Genomic DNA, 24703 nt, shown 5'->3' on the forward strand with positions numbered 1-24703 from the left:
TCTGGAATGGCTCTTTTATCTAAGGTTTTTCTATTTGAACTCTTAATAATCACGCAGGGTTATCTTAATGCTATACATTGCTTCTAACTTAAATTCCTTTTTGATACACTTCATAGACCTTTCTTCATATGAGAGAAGACAAGCATTGGATTCTTCCTTGGGACCCTCACTTCCAATAGTTTTTCACCAAAGGATAGAGCCAGTATAATATAGTCTGTAGAGCATAGATCTTGACATCAGACAGATCTTGCTTCAGATCCTATTGCTGTCAATTTGGTGCATGACCCTAAGCAAATTAGTTTAACTCTCTGAGCCCTTCTAATTTCCTCATTTGTGAAATGAAGATATCTTCTTTGCGTGTTGTAAAGATTGAATCATGAATGTAAGGCACTTACCATATACTTGCTTTATAGGGGATACTCATTTTGATTTGTAGTTCTGCTTTTCCCAAACTAGGGACAGACCTTTAAAGGACTGAATATTCTAGAAATGAATGTTCTAGAATGAAATGGCACTATACAGTTAAATGATTTGGCAACTCTTTCTAGTAAGGAAGTGAAGGAACCTAACATTCAGCACTGAGCTAGATACTGGCTAGGGGCTTCCCATGCCTCTAGGGGTCAGGAAGTGTACTTAGCTTCTCAGCTCCATCATGAATTCATCTGTAGGTGGAAATAGTATTTCCTTCTCTGCCTCATGGATTATGACAAGACCAGAATAAGATCTTGGTTGTAAATACTTTGGAAACATAAAACATTCTCTTTCTATATGCTCATTATTGCAATAAGAGGTCTAGTATCACTGTTTTCCGTCTCTTTGTATTGATCTGAGTTTATTTTCCCCTAATGTCCCTATTAGATGGGGATTGCTTCAGTTTTCTAGGAATGAGGCACAGAGGCTCAAACAGGTGCTGGACTTTCTGTATCGTGCTGGAAGAGGCCTCAGCATTTTGAAAGTTCTTCGTCATACTGTCTATGTATACATAAACCTGCTGAAGATTCTTACCTGACATTCCCGATTACGTAACCCTCCATTTGTACTGATGGTGAAATCATCGGATTTTGCTTCTACTTCCTGAGAAAACCAGGATGGAATTAAGAATTAGGAATATGCTTTTTAATGTTGAAAAATAAAGAGAAATTTAAGAAGTACTGGTGGTTGTTTATACAAACATGAAAGTTGCCCAAAAGTTGATACCTGACTGGGATTAAACTTTGAAGTACTGTAATCTTTCTTCATCAAAATATGCAAAACAGCATCGTGGATTGTTAAGAAAAATATTGAGTCCTTGACTTCATCATCAAAAAATTCACACCGTGTAAGCTTCTCAATGAAGTCATCTGAAGAGAGGAAAGAAAGAATAACAGAAGTTAAGTGTTTGACCATGGGTTTCTCCTTGAGGTTGGGGACTTGAATGTCTGTTTTCAAATGCGCGTTTCACTGGTGTTCGGTAAAGTGTTTGGGAGTTTCAGCAGTACAATATTAGTGTACCATTAGTACAATGTCTTCTGGAACTGAAGGGCATCTTTGTAATAAAATTACATGTAAAATACCAAAAAGGATCAAATGAGAAACACTGTTAGGCAGGAGCCTTGTGGGTTAATTTCTCTTGTTAATAACAGGAGCTTCAAAGGTGGCTTATTACTAAAAATGGAGATTCTGCCAAAATAGAGAACATACAGTCATGGACCAATGTCATGGTTCTGGATTTACCAATTAGCTTACTGTAGTCCATTTTACCAAAGCTGCTGGATACCATCAGAAAACATCTTCCTTGGCTCCCTCCATTACCTCTCCAGTAATCTTTGAGGAATTACTTCTATTCTTGGAAGAACTAACCAGCATCGTTGGCTCAGATCAGTCAATCAAATATTGCCTCATGTCTATTATATGCAAAGCTCTGGCTGGGTAGGATCAAAAGATAAATTAGACATGAATCTTGCCCTTGAGGAAGACAGAGCACATATATATTATCTTAATGAAAAATAGAATCATAGAGGCAGGAAGCAATCTAATCTTTAAAATTAATGTTTTCTTGGTTCTTAAAATAATGCCTAGAATATAGTAGGTCCTCACATTGTTGTCAAATGAATAAGAGGGGCACAGATCATGTGCTGTGGAAATTCAGAGAGAGAAGGGTAAACATTGTTTCCACTTGGCAGGATTCTGGGAAAGTTAATGAAGCAGATACCATTTAAAGAATGCCTAGGATTTGGGGCAAGAGGAGGAAGAGAAGGTATGAAAGCGTGGAGGTGGAGAAGTCTGTTCACAGGGAAACTTTCAGCCAAGGACAAGACCTCGCAGTAACTGCAGCAGAGGGAGATGAGGGCACTGCGGTTGTCAGGATGCAGGTGGCATTCAGTGAGCAAGGGTGACGACCTTAGCTAAGGACCTAGAGGGGTGCCAGGCAGCAGAGGCAGCAGGATGAGATGGTTTCAAGAGACCTGGGATGATGGAAGAGTAAAATTGTTTAAAGGATTACTGAGATTAAGAGGATGTTTTTAATTATAAGGAACCCTTGAAACTAGGGTATATCTGTAGATTTTATGGACAGGAGCCAGTACAGAGCAAAAATTAATGCCTGTTTCATACCTCCCTAAAATGCTTTCTCCCAAGACACTTTTAAGATTGATTCCTTCACTTCATTCCAGTCTCTACTCAATTGTTGAGTTTCTGGACATCCTTAATCACCTGTGTAAAATAGCATTACCCCTGTGGCTCTATGTCTCAACCCTGATTTTTTTCTTGACAGCATTTATCATTACCTGAAATATCTTTGTTTATTATCAGGCTTTCCCACTGGGAAAGCTTCATGAGAAAGATTAACGGGATGAGTCAGAAAATGGGATGGGAGAACATTCTAGGGATGGACAAGGACATTGATTAGTTCTTTCAGAGGACTTAGATGAGAAAGGATAAGGAGCTAGATTAAGGCTGTAGAAATGGAGAGGAAGAGACTGATTCAATATTAAATATTCATGGTGACTCACCGAATATAGAGGAATGGGGAGGAGAGATTAAAGATGGCTCCAAAGTTTGTACTTTGGGCAACTGGGTGGGTATGTGGTGATGTAGTGACCAAGATAGAAAAGGAGAAGTAGTAGTTGGGGGGATGTATATATTTAGTTTCGAATATGTGTATCTTAGGTAGTTGGAGGACATCCAGATGGTTGAATACACGGGTCTGCTGCTCAGAAAAAAGGTCTGAGCTGGAGATACAGTTTGTGGGTTCATTAACATAGATAGCAGTGTGGCTAGGAGCCAGTGTGAGGTACTGCAGAGCTCTGAGAATGGTGGGAAGGGACTCAGAAGACAGGTCTTTCAAAAGTCAGGGAGACAGAGGCCAAAAAGAGCCCGCTGTTAAAGCTCTGAGAGAATGAGGCTGGGATGGGGGTGGTTGATCTTTGATCACCGGGATATCATTGATGACCTTGGCAAGGGCAGCCTCATCAGTGAAGTGAAGCAGAGACCAGGTAATTATGGGCTGCTAATTCAATGGAGGCAAGGAAGAGAGTAAACCTACTTTTTTAGGAAGTTTAGAGAAAACTTAGGCTACATATTCACTCCTTTGCTGCCCGTTAAACTAGAATTAAAATTGTAAAGTCAATTATGTATCAACACAACTCAAATATAAAGATGCCGTTTCCCTGGAGATTGCTGTTGGAAATCTACAAATTAGACCTTCTTGGTGATCATAAAAAATGCCTGTTCTTAGGAGAAGCTGTGTAGATTGAGAGCTAGCAGTAAAGGGATTGTCAGAAAATAAAAATAGAACAACTTACCATCAGTTCCAGCAATATACACATCTACCTGGATCCTGATAAATTCTTGCAGAATCTGTTAAAAAGAAAGCAGATCTTTCTTAGGGAACAGTTTCACTTGTCAGAAACGTAAAGAAAACTATCATAATTGTGTCTTATGCTAATGTGTTGCTTTCAGAGCCCTTTACATTTTTAAAAGAGATAATACTATAGAGATACTAAAATTAATAACAAGGCTCTATGACAGAAGTCTAAAGGAAAGAACTCTTCTCTTCAGTCAAAAGTTAAAGACGATCATTCTTGAAGGACGTATAATGAAAAAATGTCTGCTCTGACTCAAAAGAGGAACTCTGATGTAATTTTTAAACAGTTTCTTCTATGGAATGATCTTTACGAGAGCTTTCTATATATATAAACGTTTTAAAAAACCCATAACCCATATGTTGTTCATTATTCCTGTCCACAGTGCCTGAATGTGTCTAGCATCAAAGAATCTTTATCCATTTTCCTGGTCTCGAGGCTCAGAACAAATGCCAGTAGTGATGTGAGTAAGGTTATAAAAGATAAGGAAAGTAGCTTGTCCTGTTTACATTAATATCAATAGTGATCATTAATATCACTATTATCATCAGTAAAAACTTTTGGAGGCTCTACTGGGCTGAAGTAAGAATTAGGACCTTCAGGAAACCTAAGGTAGAGTCCCTGTCTTTTGTGCTATATGCCAAGATCAAAAAATAAATGTTATGTGTATTTTCTCCTTCAAAGCAAAAACAGACAAAAGCAAACCAAGGAAAAGCAGTCTCCAAGGTCATGTGATACTAAGATTTTTTTAAAAGGTTAAGTTTGAAGGAGATAAAATTAATCCTGTTTTCTAATTTTATATCTAGTTCACCTATGCTTAATAGATCTTAGCTCAGTTTTTATGTAGGCAGATTTCTGTTTAAAAAAAAAGCAAAAGAGGGGGATGTTAACATTCTTAAATTTTCTTTATATCTGTTTTGGCATTTCTGTTAGAAACTCTTTTAGAAACGTTGACAAACCTGTGGTAAGGAAACAGCTTGCAACCAGATTGTTACAGTTCTGGTTTTTAAAATCATACGTGACATATATTCTTTCATATATCTAACTTAAAAAAAAGACAAATTGTTATATAGCCAAGTTAAAGTTCATTGGCTTATGACAGATGAGGATAAAAATTAAAGGACCACTATTCTACTTTCTTGCAAGATCTCTGTTTCAGGACAATTTAGATAGAATACCCACAAGGATTTGAAACACAGCAGAACTGGAATTTAATAGGATTGTGAGCAGTATTGCCTATAAGCATATGTCAGAAATTATATGCAGTCTCATGGGAAATGCACTTTAAAGAGTCCACCAAACACACCCCACCTGCACTCCCTCCATGAAATATTCTAAGATTAAATTTTACTTCTGCTTAAGCATGCATGTGTTATCTAAAGGAACATCCATCCACAAATACAACTTTTTTTTTAACCTGTAGTCACTGATTAGTTGTTTTCATTCAGAAAAAAATTACCGTTTTGAGACCCCTCATTGAAGAAACATCAAGAAATGACACTGCTGAAAAGTCAAGAATGAGGCTGTGGAGGTTGATTTTAGGGACCACAATGTTGAGAGGAAGATTAGCATTCCAGTCTATTTGGAAAGGCAGGTCTGTGGTATTGATGGGCTGATCCAGCTCTTCAATCTTATCATTGTCCAGCTCTTCATCAGAATCTTTAAAGCCATCAACAGTACATATAAATCCTTTCTGCAAGAGAGGACACTAACGTGTAAAAACTCTGACCAAGGAAAGCACTGAATGTTAAGGTTAACCAGTGAATTTCTGAAGCATAGAGTCAAAGGGCTCAAGTGGTGGGATTTTAATTCTTTTATTTGGAGAATAAAAATTTTCCCTGGAGAATACAATTTTCAAGAGACCCTTAAAAACCTGACACTAATTGACATATGAAGTACCTTGTTTATCTGCCATTTCATTAAAAGAAATGGAACCAACCACTTGAACTACCTTTTACTAAGCTTTTAGCTGTAATACGTAGAAATGTGGGAAAGAACTTACTGGTGTTACTTGTAGCAGGCCTTTCTTCTGCATTTTTCGGATTTTCTTCAAAGCCTTGTTGCGCTTGCGAAGAATTCGAAGTGGACGAAAGCCAATCTGAAAAACCCATTGCTGTGTTACAAGAGTGCTGAATATTCTGCTACTTGTATAGCATAATTCTACTTATATAACCTAATTCTAGCTATAGCATAATTCTACTTAGTTAAATGGGATAATTATAGCATAATTAAATGGGATGGGTTGAGGGACTGGGACATATATGAAAGATATTTACATTAAAATTTAAATTTGCTTGGAAATTCAAAATTTAACATCATCATTGAAGGCATTGTATCAGACCTATGGTCTGCTACTCTGTATGCAGTTAACTAACATTGAAAAACCTCTGTACCATCCAGGTTTTATCCCTAGAGTATCCACAAATGGATCGAAACTATTTCAAGTTTTTGTTTTCTTTCCACACAACCCTTAGGGAATTTCATTTTATTTTTTTCCATTTGTTGAATATGAGTTGTATCTAATTAGTATCCTGCTTCTAGATATTTTTTATTCTATTAGAATTTATATAATTATCATATCTACTATATGAACTTTTTATAATTTTAGTGTTAGATATGAGGGTAACCTTCATTTTTTTCCTTTCCAAAACAAATGTGTTCTTACCGCAGTAATATTTAGCTCCAGAGTAATAAGTACGTGTGTGCGTGCTAAGTCGCCTCAGTCTTGTCTGACTTTGCGACTCCATGGACTGTAGCCTGCCAGGCTCCTCTGTCCATGGGATTCTCCAGGCAAGAATACTGGAGTGGGTTGCCATTTCCTCCTCCAGAGGATCTTTCTGACCCAGGGATCAAATCCTCATCTCTTATGTCTCCTGCATTGGCAGGAGGGTTCTTTACCATTAACACCACCTGGGAAGCCCAGAGTAATAAGGAGGATCAAATTATATAATAAAAAACTCTTGACCAAAAAATGTAGTGAGATGAAAAGATACTAGATTAAGTGAAAAGAACAGTATCTAAAGCCAGATAGACGATCTGATCCCATTTTTGTAAAAAAAACACCAAAAAACAAAAAACAAAAAAAACTTGGGTAGAAAGATATTTGATGCATAACAGATGACTAAAAATAGTTAGGGCTTAAGGCAAGCTCTATGTGAGGGACAGAGTGGACCAGAAGGAACGTGAAAGAGTGCTGAGCTTTTGTTTCTTAACCTTAAAGTCTGCTTTTTTGTCAGCTTCTTTCCAGTCCACCAGGGACACTAGTTGTTATTTAGTGTTAAATATTCATTTATATTTTATTTATTCATTTTTAAGTATTCACTTGCTATCCTGAATCTCTTCAATGATGCAGTCAAATATTAAAGACTCCTATTGTTTCTGAATTTGACTCCCAAGGAAAATCTATAGGAGACCATCTATCTTATGGTAAATCTTTTTACTTTACAGCAATATATAATGAAAAGAGTCTCTATATGGGACCTTAGAGAAAAAGTCTCATTTCCTAACATGTTAATGGACCCCTATTAAGATAGTTCCACCTGGGACAAGGATACAAAAATATGAACACTACCCATCTGCAGTATTTGTGAAATCAGTGACCCTCCTCCTTGTTATAGAATAAGCATTTCATTCCTAGGTATTCAGTGGAATTAAAAAAAAATTAATAACCCCAAACCTTACAGCATCAATAAGTTTCTGCTTAAAGAAACTAATGTTTGCAAAGTAGATAGGAGATGGGCATCTGAAAATCTTCACGCCTTCTGGTTCATATATCTGTAAGGCAGATAAATCATATTAGATGGTGCCCATTCGATTTATGTTAATATTACTTAGCAAATAAGAGTAAAAAAATGAAGCTTACTTCAGAATAATCTTTTCTATTCTTATAGATGTTGCTCCTTCCAACATTAGCCAGGGTGCTGCATTTGGGACTGTAGGGAAAATCAACACCAAGTGAATCATTCCTGCATATTTATTAAGCCTATAAGGCTAACGCTGGTGTTTTCCTAGCAACCCAAAGCAGGCTCGTTTATCCAAAGTTTAAAGATTGGAAAATTCTCATCCCATCATGCCCTGGAGGGCAAACACCTTGTTTGACTGACCCTCCCACAGCTCTGAAACTGTGCCTCCTCTCCCATCTCCCACATCCAGTTTACAAAGCACTTCCATATGCCTTTGCCATTTTGATTCTGAATATTACAGTTATTGGGTGAAATAAGGCAGATACAATCACCTTGTTGTATGGATGAGGACATAGAGAACTATTATGACTTGCCTACAACCACTCAATTTGTCTCTTATGTTTGATGAGTCCCCAAGAAATGAATGAAAATATAAGTAAATAGAAGAGTGTGGGAACATCTCAATGTAAATGTATTCCATCAGTCCATCAAACTTAAGTATGATAACACCTTCTATTCTAGAACACCTTAGATCCCAAGAAACCTCTGGCACATCATATAATCCATCAAAGGCTGAGTGACCACATGGTGGTGATGTTTTATAACAAATTTAAGAATCCAGAAGATGTTTGGAGAGGAAATCTGTTTGAATTCTGTTAAAAAATTAAGACTTCTAAGTGGCTTTTGTGGCATTTTAAGTTGAAAGGGGCCTTTGAAAAGTTCTCTAAATCCAGCTTCATGATTTCCAGGTGGGAGTCCAATCTAACAACTTGCCCAGAGAAACAACCCTCCCTCAGACACACAGAATCTCAGAATCTTCTCAGGAACACTTGCCCTGTGTTTAACAAGTCTGAGGCAAAGACAGTAAACTTGCTCAGAATTACTTCCAGTTTACAGCTGGGTAAACAGACTTAGAGAATTATGATTTATTTGAATTGTCAAAGAAGGAAGCAGACCAACAACTGGTGAGATTCGGCTGATGTAAGGTTGGGCCATCTTTTGCCTTCGGGTCTTGGAGTGAGGCAGAATAGACTGGCCAATCTTCTTTTCTTTTCTTTTAGGGGGGTGGGGTTTGCATGGTAAGGCTTGTGGGATCTTAGTTCCCCAACCAAGAATCAAACCCACACCCCCTGCACTGAAAGTGCAGAATCAAGCACTGGACCACCAGGGGAAGTCCCAGTCTGGCCAGTCTTGATAGATTTGCATACCTATCAACTAAACTGCTTTCCCCCTAACCAGTGACAGGTTTTTTCCTCCTCTGACCCAGGCAAGTCAAAGCCTGCAAGGATGCAGACCACAGTGAGCACTTACAACTGAGTCCTGAAGACGATAGTCAGGAGCTGAAATGCCACGCTAGCTGCCAGGCCCAAACCGAGCCCCAGGACAACGGCAAAGATGAAGGTCATGACCCAGATTAGCTGTCAAAAAAAGAGCAACACATACATTACCGTTTACTACTCTGATTCAAATACAGTGTCCTAGGTTCAGAGGTATAAGAAAGCATGAACTTCTAGTGTCCAAAGCAGAGGTCAGGAGTACACAGTAGAAGGGAGCTGCCTTCTGGTCATTCTGCTGGCTCAGGTTCAGATGCTGCAGAAGCACAAGCAAATCTTTTTAAATATCCCGAGAGAGTGTATCCATTTTCTAACCCCATCCCTGAACCAGTTAAGGAAATGACTGAATCTGTCCCAGCTAAAATTGCAGAACCAGTTGCTGTTTGTTATTAATCGGTAGAATCTGGACTAATATCTTACTTTTGGTCTGCTGATTTAATAAAGACTACTATCTCTGCTGGGGGTTTCCCTGGGGAGCCCATCTGCTAAAGAATCTGCCTGCAATGCAGGAGACCAGGGTTCGATTCCTGAGTCAGGAAGATGCCCTGGAGAAGAGAATGGCTACCCACTTCAGTATTCTTGCCTGGAGAATTCCATGGACAGAGGAGCCTAGTGGGTGGGCTATAGTCCATAAGGTCACAAAAAGCTGGACACGACTGAGCGACTAACACTTTTATCTCTATCAGACTCCTAGCATGTCCCAGAAGTGTAAAAGTCCCTAACACTGATCTAGCAGCAGCAAAACTAAACCTGGCTTATTGCTTCATGCTTGTTAAGAACCATAGGCTATGTTAACAAGCCTTTTTACACCACAGACTTTGACCCTGATGTAATTTAGGGACACAGCTTCTCAGAGCACGGCTTGTTGAGAGTGAGGGGAGGCTTTACAGAGTGTTTCCAAAAGGATTGTTCAGAATTTGAGTTCTTCTTTGGACACTGCCATACGAGGTAATGAAGACCAGAAGCAATGAATACCGTAAGATTCAGAGTTTCTGTGGCATTAGAGATGACTACAAGAATTTTTAGAAGAGATCTAAGAAGTTGTCTCTTTGTGCTTCATGAACTATTTCCTACTTGTAAGTAACTCATCATTTTTCATTAAAATCCCAGAGAATAATCATTAGAGTGTGCAGTTTCAAGATAGCAAATAAAACAAGCAGGTTATTTGAACAGGTAGATAGAAACAAGATTTCCCTTTGTTTACAATATAAATATACATTTTACATCAGCATTAAAATGCAATTCCAATTCTTCTCTCAGATAATATCACCTCTACTTACACAATCATACTTATCCTTTCGCCACAATCTTCGTATTTCCGCAAACTGCATCAGCATTCCTTTCAAGTTTCCAAGTGCTAAAGCTGCCAGGACAGACTGTGGAAACATGAAGAGCAGATGTACTTTGAGATAATCCAATAACCATATAGAAGCAAAGGTGAAGGCTGTAGATAAGTGAATCCTTTCAAGGGCCTCAGAGCCTATCAAACGATACACCCTTTTCCTGTGTACAATGCCAATGCATAGCACAGCAGCCCTGGAACTCTGACCTATCCCCAGGTATGATTTTGGCTCCACCACGGTGACGGGAACGTGCCATCTGATAGCACTTACTCATCTGTACCTGGGGACACAGAAAGGCAGATCTGAAGACCTGTGACTGAAAGCAATTCTTTCTAATCAGAGATAGTCTAGTGTGTGTCTATTTGCTGTAGTAGGGAGTGGGTGTTGCTCTTTGTTTAAAAAAAAAAAAAAACCTCAGGGAGCTTGGGGGTCTTGGAATAGAATTCAAAGCTTTAGCTCAGTTCAGTTCAGTCACTCAGTTGTGTCCTACTCTCTTTGACCCCATGGACTGAAGCACACCAGGCTTCCCTGTCCATCACCAACTCCTGGAACTTGTTCAAACTCATGTCCATTGAGTTGGTGATGCCATCCAACCATCTCATCCTCTGTCGTCCCCTTCTCCTCCTGCCTTCAATCTTTCCCAACGTCAGGGTCTTTTCCAGTGAGTCAGTTGTTTGCATCAGGCGGCCAAAGTACTGGAGCTTCAGCTTCAGCACCTGTCCTTCCAGCGTCAATGCACTGGTTTTGATATTGCCGTGTAGCTGTGTAAGATGCCACCCCTGTGGGAGCTGGATGAATGGTTCACGGAACTCTGTACAATAAGCCTCCTGCTTTGGAGAACTTTAGTATAAAACAAGTCAAGTGCAACTTGCAAAGGAGACATGTTATTTTTTTCTTTTCATTAATTCGTGCCTAGTCAGTATTCCATGGAAAAACAATTTGAAACTAGGTAAATAACAAAGGGGCTTCCCTGGTGGCTTAGTGGCAAAGAATCTGCTTGCTAATGAAAAGACTCAGGTTCGAACCCTGGATCAGGATGATTCCCTGGAGAAGGAAATGGCAACCCACTCCAGTATTCTTGCCTGGGAAATCCGATGGACAGAGGAGGCTGGGAGGCTACAATCCATGGGGGTCTCAAAAGAGTCGGACTTAAACTACTTAGTGACTGCTTAGTGACTAAACACCCACAAATAAGAAGGACCTACTGTATAACACAGGGAACTATACTCAGTATCTTCCAATAAGGGAGAAGAATCTGAAAAAGAATATATAATTGAATCACTTTCCTGTACACATGAGACTAATACAGCATTGTAAATTAACTATACGTCGATTAAAATGTTTTTAAATTAAAAAAATTTGTAACAGTTTACAATGAAATACATACACAGTAACTCCTTAAAAAAAATAAAGATTACAGAGCATTGAGAAGCCGCAGACAGGGAAAGGGGGATCATTTTACCAGGAACTGGCTATCCTGACTGTAATTGAGACTAAGGATTAACTATTTAAAAAAAAACGCTTAGAACTCCGCTGATACTAAATAAGTGCTTAAGGAGCATTCATTCTTAGCTATCATGAAAGGTTATTTTGCCTTCATATGATAAAACAGACCAGTTATTTAGATGAAACAAAAACATTATAGACACAGTGATCTAAGAAGTAATTGTCAGATGGATCCTTTACAAAGTAAAGCCTTTGATTAACATCCTGGCCAGTGTGGTTGGTGTCATTTATTTACGAAAGAGATAGGATTTTAAGTGGCAATTGCTTTTTTTTTCAGTTTCTCCAAATTGAAGTGGGTGAGGTAGAGACCAAGGATACACACAGGAAGAAGTACACCGGGCCGAATTCTCTATGTAGGGGGGTTGTGTGTGCATTTATTTTTATTGAGATATACAATTCTTACACATAATATTTCTTTAGGGGTGACTTTTTGACTCCTTTTATGCCATTCCTTTGGAAATCAGGTTAGCACAATAAAAATGCATAATTTTGACAGCAAGTACTGTGCACTGTTTGGCCAGGTTTGGGATAACCATATCAGGACACCAGAAACCTGGGATAAAACTCATGTTCCAGCTACCAACCAACAAAGAAAAAGGCCTACATAAAAACCAACAGACTTTGGTGGACTGTGTCCTATGTCTATGTCCTCTGTAGTCAGAGGTATAATTGGATGTTTAGAATAACAACAATAATAATCTTCCCAATAAAGGGTATCATTGGTTAAGTGTTTATCATGTGCCACACCCTGGACTAAATATTAATACTTCACATGCCCTGTTTCATTTAATTTTCACAACAACTCTGTGAAGTGGGTGCTATTTCCCTCTCTGTTTTACAAATGGGCAACTTGAAGTTCAAGAGGTTAAATGATCTGCCTAAATCACAGAGATAATAAGCAGCAGAGCAGGATTAGAAGAATGTCTATAGGACTAGAGCCAGTGCCTCCTGTACTACCTCAAAATCACATTAACACTGCAAAGAACAATATATTGACCATCATTTGGTTTCCTACAGATCCTGTGTTTCCTAGGGCCTGCTGCTATTTTTGTAACGTGGGTACTGCAGTGGTGGACAAAGCATAAAACTGCACCCTCAAAAATTACAGTAATTCTGGAGAGGCAGACAGAGGAGCATGAGGGTAAAGGTGCAAGATCAAAGTCTAACCGTTTGCTCCCATCCATCAGTTTGACCGTTTTGGTCTTGGAGTCAAACTACACTCTGGGAGCTGCAGGGCGTACTCCTAAGAACAAGTTGTGTGGTTGGTAGTACCATTCTCTGAATTCCATACAGGCCTCAATGGCATCAACCTTTAAGAAAATCTTCACTTTAGTCAACCCATATGGAAGCTTCAGTGCCAGGGTGCCTTCCAATCTAAACATTAATCATATCTGGGGTAAACACATAGAGGCTGAAGAGCAGAGCTGATCAGCAGAGTAGAACTGATAAGGCAGTGTAGAGTTTTAAGAGTAGCGTTGTTGGGTATTTGCATTCCTAACATTTATAAAGTAGTGCCAAGAGAGAAAGAAATATTTTTGGCCCATAGAATATTGGCTAAGAAGTACTTGAGAGTTTGTAGATACTCATGTTCCCTAGTTTAGTTTATGTCTCCTGAGTTTAAGAACCAGAGTCCTCGGTTCATCATCCAAAGGAGAGAGATGTCAGCAGAAGGGATGAGTGCTACCTTTTGTAGAGGCTCCAAGAGAAATCCGATGGCAACAATGACAATCAGCACGATGATAGCAGAGAGAAGGCCAGCTATCTGTGGAGACGAGAACATTTCTCATCACAAACTCAACTTTCCCCCAGGGTTCCAAATCCCCAGGGACTCATGCAAAGATGGGCCTCTTAGCAAAGACCCCTCAGGACCTGAGTTTTGCCTCCTGTACTCTCCTGGACCCCCGATCTGGAGAGAGAAGTACTTGCTGCAAATCCTTTGAACGATCCACCGAATATGTTACTCGCTCCCAAGGCGATCAACTCCTGACAGGAGAGCAAGGAGGAATTTTTTTTAGACGCAGCACCATCAATATCATGTATGCAAAGTAGTAGCTCAAGTTGCCTAATTAGACCCATTGTCGGTTGTATACTTACCTGATTGCCATCAATGGGATAATCATACTTGAGGGAGTAGACGCTGGCCACAGAAAAGGCCACTGCAAAGCCAACAATGGCAATGCCAAAGGAGTCTCCAATGGTATCTTGGAAAGTCTGCCTGCTAGGTGTGACAGGGGCCTGAAACCTGAAATTGAAATTAAGCAAGTCAGAATGTTGCCCACCTGGTTAGAAGCCTTCAACAGCATCCTTGTATCCTCAAGAAAAAATCCAAATTCCTTAGCAAGGCCCCAATGACCCCTTGCTCCACATCGTGCTTAATTACTACCATTTCTCAGAATTTAGACTCCAGCTATACCAAGTTTTCTTTGTTTCTCATCACCCATCATCTCCCACCTTGGAAGCTTCTAATTTGCTGTTCCCTCTGCCTGAACCATTCCCTTCATTCCCATCCTTCCCTCCAGAAAGTCATTTCTCATCCCCAAGGTCAGGGTTAGGCGAGATTGTCTGTGCTTCTCCAGTATTTGATTCCTCCTGTTTCCATCCGCCCTCCCAACTGGAAACTCTCACCCGGACCCAGAGCAGGGACAATGACTAGTTCACTGTTCTATGACCAGGATCAAACACTTTTCACAGCATATATCAGGTGGTCAGTATTTGTTGAGCAAGTCAATGAATGAATGAATGCATTCTAGGCTGAGTTGTGCCTTTCAAGTATGACTAGCAAGAATTTAGCGCCACTGAATACCTTGCAATCTGTTATCTTAATGTTGAAAAGCAATGCTGCCTGGATTTGATATAAGATTGTAAAACTAGTCCAATGATAGTGATAAATCTGATATGATTTTGCTAGTATAGCTGCATTACAGTGTACATTTAGATCAATATAAGCTTCCTGCAAAACATCTCAGATCCCAGTTGTATTGTTACATTGGTTTACAAAGCATCACTCATGATACTGCCAATAGTTATCCATGGATGAAGGCTCTTTGAGCAAATACAGTTCTGAGACAAGGAAAGCAAGATATATTTCCCTCCATTGATAACAATAACCTTTCAGGGCAAACTCTTAGCAAACAAGCGCTGGACTCTGCCCTGAGCTCCACTAATCGGCTACAGCCAACTGCAGCCGTGATGGAGAGTGGGTTTCCATTTAAAGTGGGATTATGTCAGGGAAACACTGAAGTCACAGAGGATATGTCTGTGTTTATACCGCATGGACTTAGAGCAGTTAAATAAATTTACTAAAATGTTCAGCTCCTATAAACATCTGTTTCTGATGTAAAACTTATTACAACTGGGTTAACTGGGTCCATTCAATTCTTTTTTAATTGCTATTCATGTTTTGTAAGTGTTAATACAGTTTTAGCTCTAATTTCGAAGGAGTACTATTATTTCATATTCTGCAGCTTTTATAAATCAGAAAGTTAGCTAGGAATATTATATATGTAAAATATAAAATGAGTGATACAATTTGCATTTTATACCAAAATACCCAGAAGCCTGCTATTATTATTTTGTTCTAGCCTCTAAACGCCATAGGCAGAATGATGTGATGGGGATTTGCAGCCTGAAAACTGGACTGATTTCCTGGCTGTGCTCCTCACCCAGGTTCCTCATTTGTAAAGTGCTAATAGTAACACTTGTTCTCTTTTCTTCATAATTTTTGTGGAAGGTTCAAGTAAAACAATGAATGTGAATACTATTCACACATTGTAAAGTGCAAAGTGCCTCTTAGCTACTGTTACAGTGTCCCTCTGGAATCTGAATATATCCTTGGTGTTCTGTCTGCTTTTTCGATGATCTCTCTCCTTCAGCCAAGTATTTGCACTCAGTGTACATGACTTCACAAAGTCACTTCTAAGATGTCATATTCATTAATAGCAGATTAGCAATAATTAATAATCATTATCTTTCACTTATATTCTATTTGCAAACACCAATGGGCATTTAAAATGTCCACTCAATCATCACTCAGAAGAAGTGGGAGTGTAAAAAGCATGTAAAGTGTCTGGCACAGTAATTTAGGTGATAAATTAAGAATAGCTGTAGTGCAGTTTGAATACTTACAGTAGGCCAGGCACTTCAGGATATCACATGCATTAATTAACTCACTTAATCCTTACAAGAATCCTGTGTAATAACGACTATTTTTAGCCCCATTTTTTACAGCCAAAGATATTAAGGCACAGAGTTTAATTATTTGCTCAAGGTCAGGAAGTGAGTCTGGAGTAAATTCCAGGCACTCTGCCTCTAGGAAGCATGAATTTGCTTACTGGGCTACACTGCCTGTCTGTAGGGTGTGATGATCTATAAATATGTCACCCCCTTCTTCACCCACACATACTGTGGAAAGAAGTCCGTTAACATTTAAAATATATTTGCTAAGTAATGTCACTGTAATTCAGTGATCTTAAGTTTATCTTTTATTTCCAAAATCTTCTGACAAGATAAAGTATAATCACTTGAAAGTTGCAGAGTAGAGAGAAACCCTAGAAATAGTCTTTCAACTTCAGCCTAATTTCTACCATTTAAAGTGATATTTGTGATCTAAATATCACAAGTATAACACATTTTTATCTGGTGATAAAAATATTTTTTGCTTAAAAATATATATTTGCTTCTAATAGAAGTTCCCTTGTGGCTCAGACAGTAAAGCATCTGCCTACAACGCGGGAGACCCTGGTTTAATCCCTGGGTCTGGAAGATCTCCTGGAGAAGGAAATGGCAACCCACTCCAGTATTCTTGCCTGGAAAATCCCATGAATGGAGGAACCTGGTAGGCTACAGTCCATGGAGTCCCAAAGAGTCAGACATGACTGAGCGACTTCACTTTCACTTTTCACTTTCTATTAGAAGTTAGTTATTTTTAAGTCAACAATGAAATGCATATAAATTCTTATTCCTAGAATAATTCTTAAATATTCCTAGGTATGGAAAGGAGGGAAGGTTTTCATTTTTGTTTCATTTTCATTTCATTTCGTTACCAGGAATACAATGTTTCCTTGGTAAGCAAGCTGGAAGAAACTGATGCAATGGTCAGAAGGCAGAGAAAGGAGAGAGCACAAAACTGGATCTCTCTCAACAACTGAATAAAGGCAATGGACTACATTTTCAGACTCCTTGTAAAAACTGCACCTCCCAGCCTTTTGGAGCGGTAAGAGTTGCTCTGGGCTTGTTTTGAACTTGATCTTGAGAAAGGACAGAGTGTGCCCATCTGGATTGCTCAAGCAGTGTGTGGCAGGTATTCCTTCAGTGTCTCCTTTGAACCATTGGAACTTGGCTCCAGTAACTTCAAACAAAACACTACATAGTGTTTATGGTAATTAATGGCCAGGGAAATCTGGTTTCTCTCGGTTCTTTTTGACGAGAAGGAACAAGTTTAACCTCTTTTTCTACTTCTACTATCTTGCTTTTACGGGAGTGTGAGTCCCTTCTCTGATTCGTGAGTTCTTTCACATGGAGACACTTTTTGATATTAAGAACTGCAGACCTGATGTCCTTCGTGACTTATTCCTAGAAGGACAGAAGTGAGCCTTCCTCCTGGATGCGTGATGGATGCCAGATACAGGGAGAGTGCTGAGGAGGGTTAATGCATTTCAGCTTAGAGTCCTCTGTCACTACTGGTAACTCTCTTGGTGCTTGGAGATGCCATCATGAGATAGACACTTACCCAGGTTTCATCTCCCCAATCACAGCCACATTAAACCTGGTTTTGAAGTCAAAGCCATAGGACACACCCGTTGCGATCACAGTCTGCAAAGTTGCAAATTGCCCAAGTTAGAAATGGGAGATGTCACTAAGAATCTTGCTTTGGAAAAAAAGAAAAAAGTACCGTTGCCAAAGGCCACCCTTTGACCTATTACATAGGAATCTCAAGCTCAGGTTTGGCTACTTTTTGAGAAGTCCCAAGGCAATTCTAATGTACTACTGAAACAGAACCACAGCTTCATTCCAATGAGTCTATCACCAGGCTTCTCAGAGGGCAGCTCTCTTGCCTTACATGGAAAGAATAAACCTCAAATCATCAAAGCAAGTTATTAAAGTATGAATGAAGAAAAATACCATACTAAATATTATACCAGAAACTGCAGAGAGATTGCCTGTCTCACTAAAACCTCCTAATTTACAGATAGGGAGGGCTTTCAACATAAAAACACAAGGCAGAAGGTGAGGGTGGGATGATTTGAGAGAATAGCATTGGAACGTGTATATTACCATATGTGAAATAGATCTCCAGTCCAAGTTCGATGCATGAAACGGGGCACTCCAAGCCAGTGTACTGGGACAACCCAGAGGGAGGTGGGAGAGGGGTTCAGGATGGGGGACACAGGTACACCCGTGGCTGATTCATGGCAACGTATCACGAAAACCACCACAATATTGTAAAGTAATTAGCCTCCAGTTAAAATAAATAAATTAATTTTTAAAAAAGAAATTAAAAAAAAAAACACAAGGCAAACGAATTATGAAAGGAAACCAGAAGATGATCACTTACCACAATGAGCTCAATTGGGATGGGCACAGGAAGCTTGGCTTTGTAGCGCTGATTTAGTTCTTTAACCACAAATACTACCACCAGGATAACCAAGGATGTCACAAGGTCTGCAATATTAGTCTTCTCTATTTGTGAGAATACGGACTCTAGGACCTGAAAGTATAAAAATTAAAAAACCCAAGTGCTATATTAATGTGTAATTTGGATACAACCTTTAATTCCAAATGCATAAAAATAAACGTAAGACATGAAAGGACTGACAGATGGATAGCAGTTGCCTGTTCTGCTCATGTTAGACACTAGTAATTGTAGAGACTAGCATGGAGATATGAGAAGAGTAAGTTAGCGTAGCATTGTCATCACACTGGTTTAGCGATGCTCTTCATCTAGTGTCAGATTTTCTGGGATGCTTTTCACATTTTTAGAACTGGTCTCTTCTACTCTTAGGTGTCATTGCCATCGTTTTTTTTTTTGTTTGTTTCTTGTTTTTATTATTGGAGTAAAATTGCTTTACAATGCTGTGTTAGTTTCTCCTGCACAACGAAGTGAATCAGCTATATGTATACCTCATTTTTCATTTCATAATCAACACTATTGCTCTGTCCAGGGAATCACCTTTCACCTTTGACAGTTTTTCTTAGCATGTTTCCCCTGAATTCCTGGCTTTTTAAATTAAGGTTCAGACCCCTGATATTGCTTCATTGACTCTCTCTGTCACTTTGGAAAATAGTTTCCTGGCTAGCTGTGCACTGTTTACAGTCTTAATTCTCAAGGCCAGTTGCATTTCCATATCTATGGGATCTGGACAGCTCAAGCAGGACCAGACTGGATCCCAAATGACTCCCTAAAGATTCCACTTCTGGAATAGCTCTGAATGGGAGTGAGAGAGGTCTGGTTCCAACTGGGAGCAAGTTTTGCCTCAGACTCCCAAACACTGTCTTGATAGAAGCACTAACAAGCCCCACAGTCAGGAAAAAGAAGGAAATAACAAAGAACAGAGAGGGAAGAATTTAAGCGGAGACTAAAAAAAAAAAAAAAGAAAAGATCAATGGAACTAAAAGCTAGCTTTTTGAAAAGATAAACAGAGGAGACAAACCTTTAGCTAGACTCACAAAAGAAAAATGAGTGAGGACTTAAATATAGAAATTCAGAGGCACTAAGAACACTGTTTGTTCTAAAGTACATCCTCCAGAGGAGAGAAGAACCACTGTTCTATTTACATATTGGCCAATTTCCTTTTGCTTTATAAACAAGGATACATAAGAGTCAGAAGAATTTCAATTCTAAAAAAACAAGACCTGCTTTTTTAGAAATAGGGAAGCAGTGCCATCCAATTAGCACATTTCTTTCAACATAAGATTTTGAGAAAGATTTTAAAACTCAGGACAAAGCTTTTCATCATGTGCGCCGTCATTTTTTTTCTTTTGAAGTATACTGAAGAGTCAAACCTAGAAGAAGCGAGACTTAATTTCTGTTGTTTACATCAGCTTCATGGGAGTTGTGAAAGATGTTCAGTGTTGTTCTCTTTGCCACTTTTTCTTCATGTGAATACATTTCTCAGCCTGTTGATTTCCTGGAAGTTGTTAAGTAAGCCCCGTAGCAAAGGCACAAAAGGAAAGTTCTCTGGGAAACATGATAGTGAATTTCGTGTATTCCTTATCTTTGAAGCAAAAAAAAATACTCACTTTAAAAAGTGAAAATGGATCGGTATGTGCGGGGACTGTCAGCTGAAACATAAATTTGAGCTGGGATACCACAACATGAATAGCGGCAGCGGTGGTGAAGCCACTGATTAGGGACTCGGATAGATAAATCACCACGAAGCCCAGCCGTAGAACCCCCATCAGCAACTGCAAAGAGAGGACAGAGCCTTGTTAGTGTAGATTCACAATATACCTCGGCAATCTGAAAGATCAACCACTGAAATGGTTCAAACTGTGGAGGTTCAGCCTCCACTCTTGGGTCTGGAAGAAAAAAGTGTCTCAGCCTCCCATTAAGGTACCTCCCTCTGCTTCCCTCCTCCCCGCCTCAGCCCCAAATGTTACATGGTGTTCAAATAGCACATCATTTCAGTATACCTCCAAGAACTAGCATGTTTCTTTTCTTCCCTCTTTTGAAGGCAAAGTATTTTTAGGAGACTCACCCCATAAACTTTTCATAGCAGAATTTTATCTAACATCAGTCCCCATAATTTTTCCCAGGGAATTGTCAGTTACCTTTTTTTGGTTGCTGTTGCATGCATGGGCAAGCATCCATTCAGATTCCCTCAAACAAGTTGGTCAACTTTTATTGGAAAATACATAACTGTTTATGACATCAAAACTGCTTGATTTTAACTGAGGGCAAAACTGATTCATTCCTCCAAAGCATTAGGATTTTGCAATAATGTAAATGGGTATAGAAAGTTGGCCTGACTCTCCACTCCTGTCACCAGAATGCAACCTGCACTGTGAGTTTGCAAAAGCACTAGAATCGGAGATGCACTCAGACCCCATCATTGAACTGACATATCACTATGTCTTGGTTTGAACTGACTCTTTTTTCACTTTGTCTTTAGGCAACACCTTGAGGCGTTTGACATTATCACTATCTAACATCTTGAGAACAGGGACATTTTTTACAATCCAGTCATGGTGGTGGGGGTGTGGCTTGGGAGTAAGTCTTTAAGCCCCTCCCTAATCTATGTGAACTATAGAATTCTCCAGTCAAGGATATTGGAGTGCGTAGCCATTCTCCTCTCCAGGGTATCTTCCCAACCCAGGGATCAAACCCCGTTATCCTACATTGCAGGCAGATTCTTTACCGTCTGGGGCTTTCCTGGTGGCTCAGATGGTAAGCTTCAGGGCTTCCCTGAATCTGCTTGCAATGTGGGAGACCCAGGTTCGATCCCTAGGTCAGGAAGATCCCCTGGAGAAGGAAATGGCAAGCCACTCCAGTATTCTTGCCTAGAGAATTCCATGGACAGAGTCCATGGGGTCACAAAGAGTTGAACACGACTGAGCAACTAACACTTTCACTTTCAATAAGAAATTGGGCTTCCCAGTTGACTCAGTGGTAAAGAACTTGCCTGCCAATGCAGGAGCCACCAGTTCTATCCCTGGGTTGGGAAGATCCCTTGGAGTAGGAAATGGCAACCCCCTCCAGTATTCTTGCTGGGATAGTCCCATGGAAGAGCCTGGCAGCCTATAGTCCATGGGGTGGCAAAGAGTCAGAAACAAATGATGTGACTGAACACACACACAATGTGAAATGAGAAAAAATTTCCAAGCTGCCAGTTTCTCTATTACTTGCATACAGTTCTGTTTAGTAAGAACTGTGAGTGTATCAATTCCCAGGTATTCTATTGAGTTCAGCATTGACTTGTCATCACATGTGCCTCCATGTTCTCATATTTCCTACTCTCCAGACCCATGTTCACTCCTCTTCGCAAAGTGGATCTGTCCCTCCTCTTACGGTTGCCATGAGTGACTCTTCTTAAATTATTTCCAGTGGGCCACTGAGGGAGGCACACCAACTAACAGGAAGAGTTGGAAGGGGTGGCAAGAAGGAGAAAACCCAGAAAGATGTGTACCAGTCAGGACACAGATTGGGGAGGGTAGATTATGGGACAAATGCTCACCTGGATGATTCCAGAAAGCATTGTAACTGTTGCAGCCACTATCACCTTCTGCTCATCTATTGATGAATCATTAGTCATTGAGCTATTAGTGAATGTTGAATCAGCTGTATTGTCTGTTGCGGTTAATCTCACAACTACTGCTCCCACCATCATACTCAGAACTGGAAATGGACCTAATAAAGAGAGGGTGAATTGTGGTCATTATGCTTCCCCATAGCACAGTTGTCTTTCAATCAAAATGTAGCATGTAGAAAGATTACCATCTGGAGTTCTGGTCTCCTTCCCAAGCCTCAGTTCTAATTTGTAATTACAAGAAATTATGACTCCTCTTCTGGATGTTGCACAATATGGAATTGATACAATTCATGACTGGGGCTTCCCAGGTGGTGCCAGTGGTAAAGAGACCGCCTGCCAGTGCAGGAAACATAAGCGACCTGGGTTTGATCCCTGGGTTGGGACGATCCTCTGGAGGAGGGCATGGCAACCCACTCTAGTATTCTTGTCTGGAAAATCCCATGGACAGAGGAGCCTGGCAGGCTACAGTCCATAGGTTTGCAAAGAGTCGGACACAACTGAAGCAACTTAGCACACATACACAATGCATGGCGAACGTCATTCGTAAAGAAAAAGCAATGAGCATTAATTAGCCCAGTAATTCACTTACCCACAGATATGTGTCTAGAAGTGCCCAAGAAAAAGTAGATGATGACTGGGAAAAAGGCTGCATATAGCCCATAGCCTGGGGGGATGGTGACTAGCAGTGCAAATGCTAAACCTGTAAATATACAAGCATCAGTGTTCTTATTTCATGCAAAGGATCATAGAAGTTTTAATTAGGGTCTTCTAGTATTTAAGATTGCACCTTAAAACTTGTTTTATTAACTCAAATGTATCAAAGATGTAAATGTAAGAGCTAAATCTATCAAACTATTGCAAGAAAACTTAGGTATAAACCTTTGTGTCCTTGAATTAAGCAAGGGTTTCTTAGTGACACCTATAACATAAGCGGCCAAATTTAAAACACATAAACTGGACTCCATCAAAATGTAAAAATGGGTACTTCAAAGATACTATGAAAAAGGGAAATGACATCCCTCAGAAAGGGAGAAATTATCTGCAAATCATGTGTTGGATAAAGGTCTATTATCCAGAAAGTGTAAGCAACCATTGCCACTCAGAAATAAAAGACACATAACGTAATTTTAAAATATACAAAAGATTTAAAAAGACATTTCTCCAAAGATATACAAATGGCCAGTAAGCACATGAAAAGATGCTCAACATCATTAGTCATTAGAAGAATGCAAATCAAAACCACAGTGAGAGACCATTTCATACTCAGCAGGATAGCTAAAATAACAAAGGCAGACAGTAACAAGTTTTCACAAGGATGTGGAGGACTTTGAATCCTCACCATTGCTAGTGAATTATTATATGACACAGCAATTTTACTCCTAGGTATATACCCAAGAGGATTAAAACATACGTTCACACAAAAACTTGTGTGCAAGTGTTCATAATAGTATCAGTGTTATTCATAAAAGCCACAGGGTGGAGACAACCCAATGTCCATCAACTCATGAACGGACAAACAAAATGTGGTGTATCTACAGAGTAGGATCTTATTCATCCATAAAAGCGCATGAAGGACTTGTACATCATGGGAGAAACTTGCAAACATTATGCTAAGTGAAAGAAACAAGACGCAGAAGATTGATATGTTCTGTGATTCTGTTTGCATGAAATGTCCAGAATAGACAACTCCAATGAGACAGAAAGTTTTTGCCAAGGGGCTGGGTGGAGGGAGGATGGGAAGTGATTTGCAAGAGATTTGGGGGGATGGATATGGTGAAAATGTCTCAGAATTATTTAGCCATGACAGTTGCACAACCTTAGTTGCACAAGATTTTGTAAATATCCAAAACAAACAAACAAACCCAATACCGAATTTACCTATTAAAAGGATGCATTTTATGATATATAAACAGAAAAAAGTTACCTTGCAGTACAGCCACCAGCCCTGTGCTGACTCCAGAAACAATGTCACTGAGGAGCCATTCCTTTATGCGATATGCTGGCAACCAAGATGCTATGGGGAACAACGAGAAGGCAATATTCTTGGCCTTTTGTGCAGAACAGCTGTAACAATGAAAACCACAGGTCAGTTAATTAATATCCAATTTTAAGTTTAGTACCTATTGTAGATGGAAATTTGTTAAAGATGATATCATTGCACTAATCTTCCCACTAATATTCACCTCTTTACACGTACTAGCTGCCCCGACTACCACCAAAGGGTTTTTTTTTTTTTTTTTTTTAAGAAAAATACTTCTTTTCTTTAGCTACAATAGAACTTATTTGTCATCCTCAGCTTGACTTGTACAACAGTTGACAGAAAAATTTCCTCTGTCCTCATCTATCAGTTTTCTGCTATGGAAAGATTGTGTCGAGAGCTGAGATGGTGTTCATTTCAGAGACTACCTTTCTAGCCCTGGAGTAGGAGGTTTGGAAATCAAAGGTGAAAAGACTGACTCTGGAGACTGGGCTAGAAAGAAGAACTTGGAAGCTTAAAAATTTCAGAGAAAGTGCTTCATTTACTCCTAA

General features: G+C 39.5%; 1 protein-coding gene across 2 annotated transcripts in view; it reads right to left on the reverse strand.

The window, feature by feature from the left end:
- SLC26A3 (solute carrier family 26 member 3) overlaps positions 1-24703 on the reverse strand; it is a 34620-nt gene that overhangs the window by 1296 nt on the left and 8621 nt on the right. For both annotated transcript variants that reach the window (XM_042248290.1, NM_001184899.1), the window contains 18 exon segments: positions 24099-24238; positions 22764-22874; positions 22100-22272; positions 20166-20330; positions 18481-18633; positions 17656-17738; positions 14022-14169; positions 13797-13910; positions 13612-13689; positions 10359-10454; positions 9056-9162; positions 7705-7774; positions 7524-7616; positions 5845-5940; positions 5302-5535; positions 3783-3837; positions 1198-1340; positions 1006-1074 (listed from right to left, as the gene is read on the reverse strand). In XM_042248290.1, coding sequence (XP_042104224.1) covers positions 1006-1074; positions 1198-1340; positions 3783-3837; positions 5302-5535; positions 5845-5940; positions 7524-7616; positions 7705-7774; positions 9056-9162; positions 10359-10454; positions 13612-13689; positions 13797-13910; positions 14022-14169; positions 17656-17738; positions 18481-18633; positions 20166-20330; positions 22100-22272; positions 22764-22874; positions 24099-24238 — 2128 coding nt within the window.

Source organism: Ovis aries, chromosome 4 (assembly GCF_016772045.2).
Source record: "Ovis aries strain OAR_USU_Benz2616 breed Rambouillet chromosome 4, ARS-UI_Ramb_v3.0, whole genome shotgun sequence".
Taxonomy (NCBI): domain Eukaryota; kingdom Metazoa; phylum Chordata; class Mammalia; order Artiodactyla; family Bovidae; genus Ovis; species Ovis aries.